The 7,155-nt window shown below is 46.7% G+C and overlaps 1 protein-coding gene across 1 annotated transcript in view; it reads left to right on the top strand.

The window, feature by feature from the left end:
• Positions 1 to 2,981: 2,981 nt before the first annotated feature.
• Positions 2,982 to 7,155, top strand: part of LOC119381079 (STAGA complex 65 subunit gamma-like) — a gene marked incomplete at its 5' end in the record, with an annotated part of 35,919 nt that continues 31,745 nt past the window's right edge. Inside the window, 2 exon segments of the mRNA XM_049412153.1 lie at positions 2,982 to 3,012; positions 3,015 to 3,067. Coding sequence (XP_049268110.1) covers positions 2,982 to 3,012; positions 3,015 to 3,067 — 84 coding nt within the window.

Below are 7,155 nucleotides of genomic sequence, written 5' to 3'. Positions count from 1 at the left end.
AACGCGTCAGTACCGGGCAGAAGTTTTTATCGGTCGATCGTTGGGGACTGTCTGTATAGAGGAGTCCGTGGATACGAAAGGCGACTAACTGCATCGTTTTCCTAGCTATGCTATGCTACGTGGTAGGCTGAACTTTCTCAGAAAAATTCAGGAGCGCTTTCCCTACCGGGAAAATGGGGCCCTGGCATGCCTGACCTACTACTTTTCTTCCTTTATTTCTCCTTTCTTTTTTCTATCTATCTTTCTTCTTCTTTTCTTCTTTTTTTCTTTTTTTCTTTCGCACTGCTCCCTCCAATCTGTTTCCTTCCTCCATGCCGGGAATTGACCCTCATCCACGTGCTTAGCAGCGCAACACTTCAGTTGCTACAGGCAACAACGACGGTCATGCTTCATATATCCAGACAACAATGAAATGGGCAACGTGAATGACAAGTGACCTCAATAAAAGATCAGATTGTCCTATCAGAAACGGCTGGTCGCCCACTAGTCCACGATCGAAACAGTCGCCGGCGCCGGGTTTTTTTTTTTGCGTACAAAGCTGCCGCCACCATCGAAATGTGTAACGCTAGGATGGTAACGCATAACAAGCTTCGCTTGAAAGCATGTAACGAAAGAGCGCGATTTCTGTTTGCCAGCGCTGTTGACGGCATGAACCGAAATGCTCTCTTTCCTCTGCATTTTTTCCCTTTATTTCTTTTATAGAGCTACCATCTGCGTCTTATCTGGATCCTAGAAAAACGTACTCGGAATGTTCTGTTCTTTCAGCTCTTAATGTCATAACTTTAGTCCCTTTTTTTTATGTTTGGAAAAGCTGCAGGCTTCTCGCTTCTTTTACTTCGGAATGAGTTTTCTTTTTTTTTTAACGAATTCTGCGCTTCTTGCTGACCAGTGTGTCGTGTGCGTGCATATCGTAAGTTCGTTACCCGGGGGGTCGGGGCGTAGCCAGAAGTTCTTTTCGGGGGGAGGACGGCTGCCTTTCCTGTATTGGGTTGCAGATTTGTTCCTATGAGGTTTTTTTGTTGTTGATGTGAAAACTGCTGCGTCCCCCCTCTCTTTTTCCACCCCCCCCCCCCCCCCGCTCACCCCCCCCTTTCACCATGGCTGTTCAGGACCCTGCGATATAGAGCCTCTATACCCGGAACTTATCTATGGGAAGGCATAAAAATACTAAGTCAGTGCGTAGCCAGTGGGTGGCACACCGTGCCCCCCCCCCCCCCCCCCCCCCCGCCGCCCCGAATGTTTTATTTTTTTGTTGCCATGGCATACAGAGCACAAAATGACACCGACCATCTGCCTGCCCGGCCTCCACTTCAGATCAAGAAGGTGCCCTCCCCCCCCCCCCCCCCCCGAAAAAACCATACATATATCTGCCTACGCCCCTGTAATGGGGAAGTGTTCCAGCTACTGTAGTTCCAGTGGGCATGGGAGCATGGGCGTCCGGAGGGGGGGTGCAAGGGGGGCAGCTGCCCCCCCTTGGAATTTCGGATAACATTTTTCTATACAGTTGCGATAAGCTACACAGCTTGATTAGCACACCCAGGCCCTGGCCTTCAGGCTTGCCATTCAATTTCGCGCCTTACGACTACTGACTAATCTTTCCTGTCATGTCATGGCAGTTAAAGAAAAGCTGCCAGTGCTGATGGCCCCCCCCCCCTTGCGTATGCATGCACCCCCCTGCAAAAAGTTCTGCGGACGCCCTTGCATGGAGTAGAGAATATGTAGATTCGTAAGTATTGTGACCCCCGCGCTGTGGCCACACTCTTTGAGACGGACTGGTGTCACTATAATCAAGGATAGTGATAATCTTCGAAAGGCAAAAAAAGTCACACCAAAGTTATACCAAAGCTTTTTCAATGCTACCGCCACCAGCACTTGGGCGAGGAGAAACCGAGGTCCTGTGAGGAACCTTAGATCCTGCACATATGTGGCGGCCTCTTCCGATGGCGCTGGGAGTTTGAAGACTCAGAGCATGGCCTCCGCACCCGCCATCTCGGAGGCTATGCTCAGAGTTTGATGACGTGCGCCACGGCCTCCGCAATTGGCGTTGGCAGCGCAACGTTGCCGATATCGAAGGCCGCATAATTGGCAGTCCAATAATATGGCTCAGCGTATTCCAACGGAATGTTAAGAATTCACCAAGACCATATTTTTTTTTTCTTTACGACCAGCACTTATGGAATGCGTCCACTTCTTAAAGACGATTCAAAGCCACGACACGAAACCCCCAATCTTAGAGGCCTTTTTCTGCATGTTTCATGTGGCGGAAGTTTCAGAAGTATAGCGGAGCCGGTGACAGGAGAAGCTCGTGTGTTTGAGTAGCGACGAGGACAAGTACGCGGTCCCCCGCGCAGTACAATTTTTATTTATCTTTTTTTTACTTAAGCTGGTTAGAGAGCACTGTCATTCGTCAACGACTATCCCGTTTCATCTGTGGAGTTTCCGCGGTTTCCGTTCACAGACACTGTCATCATCATCACGTTCACGCGCCCACGTTTGTTTTCTTGTTGCGGTTCGACGTCCCTTTGGTACCTGTAGACCTGTAGTGTGAACTATCCGCATTCGCCGCCTGACACGTTTTATCCGGTGATGTTTGTATAATTGTGTACTAGTATCTTCCATTCACAGCTATTCACTTTCTTCACGCCTGATTGTTTGCTGTCGCTATGGCGGCCGATGCGCAGCACAAACGTTGGGGTGAGCTACCACCATTGATCACTGAAACAGAATCTGGAATCGCTGCGATTGAACGGGAGCAGATCACCAAGCCACGTCAGTGCCAATTCAGGGAGCCGCACTGTATCAGCCCCGAGCAAACACGTTACATGACCAGTATGTGTTTTACGAGTTTGCGTGCTTCCTGTATGTGCATTCGATTGCTTGTGGTGACACGATCGTGTCGTCCCCTGACCTGTCTGTCACTTTTTCTTTCTTTTTTTCTTTTTTTTCAGGCGGAGTGCCCAAGAGTACGGTGCCATTGACCCATAACGTCGCACACTATCGCATTGATTCAGCATGCAAAAAAGTTCAGTCATGCATTACGAACATTCAGCAACAGGACAGAGACATCGTGGGTGCCCTTCTTCCCGCTATTCTTATCCTCCTTAACGTGAGAGTTCGAGTTATTATACTAAGCGCAAAAAACTTTCAACGTGCGACTTTCGAGGGGTTTTTAGCACTATGGAGGTCACGCATGGTGTGCCTGAGCATCGCAATATCAAGTTTTGGGCCTCAAACTTACGTTCTTGCCTAAACATGTATATGGATGTACGATCCGCGTAACAGAAAACCGTTACTTCCGTTTAGTCTGCCTTTACAAAATATACAGCTGCTGCATCTTACCTGTACTAGCCTATGGACTTCGCTCCCATAGAAAGGAAAATGATTGGTGTAACCTTAAAGGGGCCCTCCAACAGTATTCAACCCCCCCATTAGTTACTCGTGGCTTCGTAGACTGAAGTATGGCAGAGTATGCTGTAAAACGGCAGCATGCAGTTCTACCCTCAAATCAATTTTCCCAGGGTCACATGACCACGTTTCACACGCCAGTGACTGTGAAAGGTGTCGCCAGTGAAATGAGCTACGTAGGTGAGCTTGCACACCATTGTTGTTTGTCCTGTCCAACGTATTTGATGTTGTTGCCATAGTAACAAACAATGTGGCCTGACCATTCCGCTTTGTTTACACAGTAAGGCTGTTAGAAATCAGCTACCCTGACGTGTCAGAATTTGACAGGCACTCCTTTGAAGCGAGGCTTTGTCCGTCGTTCCTTACAAAGACCCCCAGGTCACTCCCTCCTCTCATTCTGAAAAAAATTTGTGGAATGACAGGGGTGGTGAGCACGGTTGCCCTAGGATCCCGGGACTGCGCAAAGTTGTTTCGCAGTTGTTCGATAAGCCGCCTGAAAACTACAAGGGTGCAGCAACCTCAGTCCAACAAAGGGGATTACTTGCACAGCTTCAACACGTGCGCAACACAGCGTCCAGCACGTGCGTGACGAGGCGGCTCGCAAGCGTACAGAAGCAAGAGGAGGGAAGAGAGACAAGGCTTTCATATGGACATCCGACCCGTGCAAGCAAAAAGCCAGAGGCGAAGTGGCAGCCAGCGCCTCTGTCATGCTTTGTAGTTGTAGCAATCTTGTTTTTGTTGTTTTGTTGCAATGTCTATTTGGGGTTCAATCAAAAGGCATAGAAAAGAAAAATGAAACCAATAGTAATCTCAGTCTTGATGCCACACCACGGTCACTTCTAACATTGCATTTATCCAATCATAGGCCTGCGCTCTTCTCCGTCATTTCTGCCCACAATAGTTCTGGTGAACACCATTACGCATTGATGCAGTCGGCAGCGATGTAGTGACTTTATTGCATGATTAAAGTACTAAATAATTTTATATCAGTGCTTAGACTTACGCTGAAATTATCCCCAGCCATCAGTGTACACAAACCACAAATAAAAAGTGCTTCAACGTGTTTAAGGCCCCTTAAGAGAAAAAAAAAGGCAGAGTGGGTCAAAGAACAAACAGGTGTTAAGGACATCTTAGTCAAAATCTAGAAGAAATGGGCAGGGCATGTAGCACAAGGGCAAGATAACCGCTGGTCATTAAAAGTCACTGACTGGATTTCAAGAGAAGGCAAGCGCACAAGGGGGAGGCAGAAAGTTAGGTGGGCAGATGAGGTTAAGAAGTTTGTGAGGATAACATAGTCTCAGCAAGCACAGGACCAGGTGGATTGGCAAAACATGGGAGAGGCTTTTACTCTGCAGTGGGTGTAGTCAGGCTGTTGACGATGATAAAAAATTGGTAAAGAGGGCAATTGTCAGCTCGTGTCTTTAACAATGCTCTCAAGAAGACTTGGGTGCACCTCATAAGTAACAGCTTCGTCGTGCAAGTCTTCACTTTAAATCAGCTGGATGTCCTCTGAACGGGTTGTGACTGTGGCCTAATCGACGCACAGAAAGTTGCAGTAAGTCACATAAACGAAGGCTGTGAATTGGCTGAGCATCCTAAAGAGGTGGCCGTCATTCATTATATGCACAACATAGTACGCCATCGCAAAGTATTGTTGGTAGGTTATGTAAAGGTTGTCATGTCGACTCCTACAGAACTCTCGAAGTTATGCCTTAACACATGTCCGGTTAAGAAGGAAAACGGCAAATGCTGTGTTAAACACCGAGACCCATATGTTGACTGCATGAAAGGGGTGGGGTGAAAGTTCCCATTTTCCTCTGGTAGGCCATACATTGGCCAGACAGCCATTGCCTATGTGAACATGCCAACAACGTCAAGAAAGGAAATGATAGAAACTATCTAGTCATTGCCTAGAGTGCAGGTGTAAGCCATTGGTTAAAGGACATACAACCGCTGAGATCACGAATTGAGATAACCCCACTGATGGAAAGATTGTCTCTTGTATGGGCTCGAACAAACCCTGTTTTTTTCATTAAAGGGCCCTGCACACTTTTTCAGCATGGGCAGAAAACGCTGCCGAATGGCAGTCGAGGCTCCCGAGAACACAGAAGCCAAACATTATAGCACAGCACGCGACCTGGGATTTACAATAAATTCTGAAAGTCAGCTAAAAATCGCTTCCTCCTTTTTCGACACATGATGCTATTGACTCAAATCACACAAGTTCCACGCCATTGGCTGATTTGAACATGGATGCTTGGTAGTTACTGCGGTCGCCACAGGAAGCCGTCACTTGCCCGCCTGCGCGCACCCGTCATCACACTGATTCGAAGAAATAAGAAAAAGTGGTCAGAGACGCACGTGACGTACCTTCTTCCCCTGTGCCACCTCTCCCTGCTTAGCTTCCAGCACTTTCTTCAGGACTAGCGACGAGAAAGCAATTATAGCGTGCCACAAATCTTGTAACCGCTCGTACTGGACGTATTCTAAACATTTTTGTGGTGGTCGATTCGTGAGGAATAAGTTCATTTAGTGAAGCCATTCCATGGCTATTTGAAATGGTGTTGCAAGGCCACTTTAAACGTGGATTTATAATCTTATATTTCTTCACTGAAGTCGCGAGAATGACATTTAACGCTTCACGCAGCAAAAAGCGAAGATGTATGATCCCAATTGCGTGACCTTTTACTGGTGTACGCCGTTAATTGTCTCTATATTAGTGTTGAAATGCAGTACACTTTTTTTTACTGTAATCCTTTCTAACTTGAAATGTGCACATACGCCTTTGTTTGTACCGAGTAGAACTCTGTGCTTGACATACGATTTGATGTTCATGATTAGAGCGCGGATTTTTAGGCATTAAAAAAGTGTGTTCTGGTGCCATAAATAGGCAGGCAAAACAATGTTTTAGGCCTCCGTCGTAAATATAGGCGCAATAAATTTTACAAACCTGTATATACAACAGGAAAGCAAGAAATGTTTTGGTTTATGATGGCACAAAGGCTCGAACAGTTGAATATAGCCATACAATTGTCCTTTTTCCCGCAAGGGTTGCAGAATATGTTCGCTCCTTTTATTCTGTAGCACGGTGAATCAAATGTCCACTGTCGAATTGACACACTCCTGGGTCTATTTCTTTTCGGCATTGCTGCGAAGGGCAGAGTAGGAGCAGATAGCCGGACCGCTACAAGACAAGAATGGAGGGATGCCTTGTATTGCCGGTTTGAATCGTGTAGGGATGATTTCACCTCAAAAAGTAAATTACAAATAAAACAAAAGCCACGTGCTCAATACATTTTTCTTTCTTCCTTTGCTCTCTGCGGTTTTGCATTCACCAACCGCTCAGCCATACCAGCGCGGTGGCATATGCTGGCTGGTGCGTCTGATTTCACTGCTGCTAGCGGTTGTTTTCCGGAAGTTGGCTGAACTAGAGGACTATGTTGAACCCCATAGAGTTCCAAACAGTCAGTGTTGCCCAGTAACATGAATAGCAGTCTCAAACTGCCCTCAAAAGTGAAACTTCAGGCTAAATAGTGTTCATATAGGCCCCAGTTTTGAAAATGATCATTTATAGGCACTTATAAGCGTTTAGGCACAAGCACCAAAAAGAGGCATTGATAATCACTCTAAAAACACTGTAAAAGCCTTTCTTAACCTCTGCCCACATGATAGATGTTCTAGCCCCATTCATGACAAAAGGTAACTCTCCTGTGGGACTTGGGGGCAACTGCGCTTTTTTAACATACAGGA

This window comes from Rhipicephalus sanguineus, chromosome 2, assembly GCF_013339695.2.
Source record: "Rhipicephalus sanguineus isolate Rsan-2018 chromosome 2, BIME_Rsan_1.4, whole genome shotgun sequence".
NCBI lineage: Eukaryota > Metazoa > Arthropoda > Arachnida > Ixodida > Ixodidae > Rhipicephalus > Rhipicephalus sanguineus.
The sequence above is the reverse complement of the archived record's forward strand: the minus strand, read 5'-3'. Positions and strand labels throughout refer to the sequence as shown.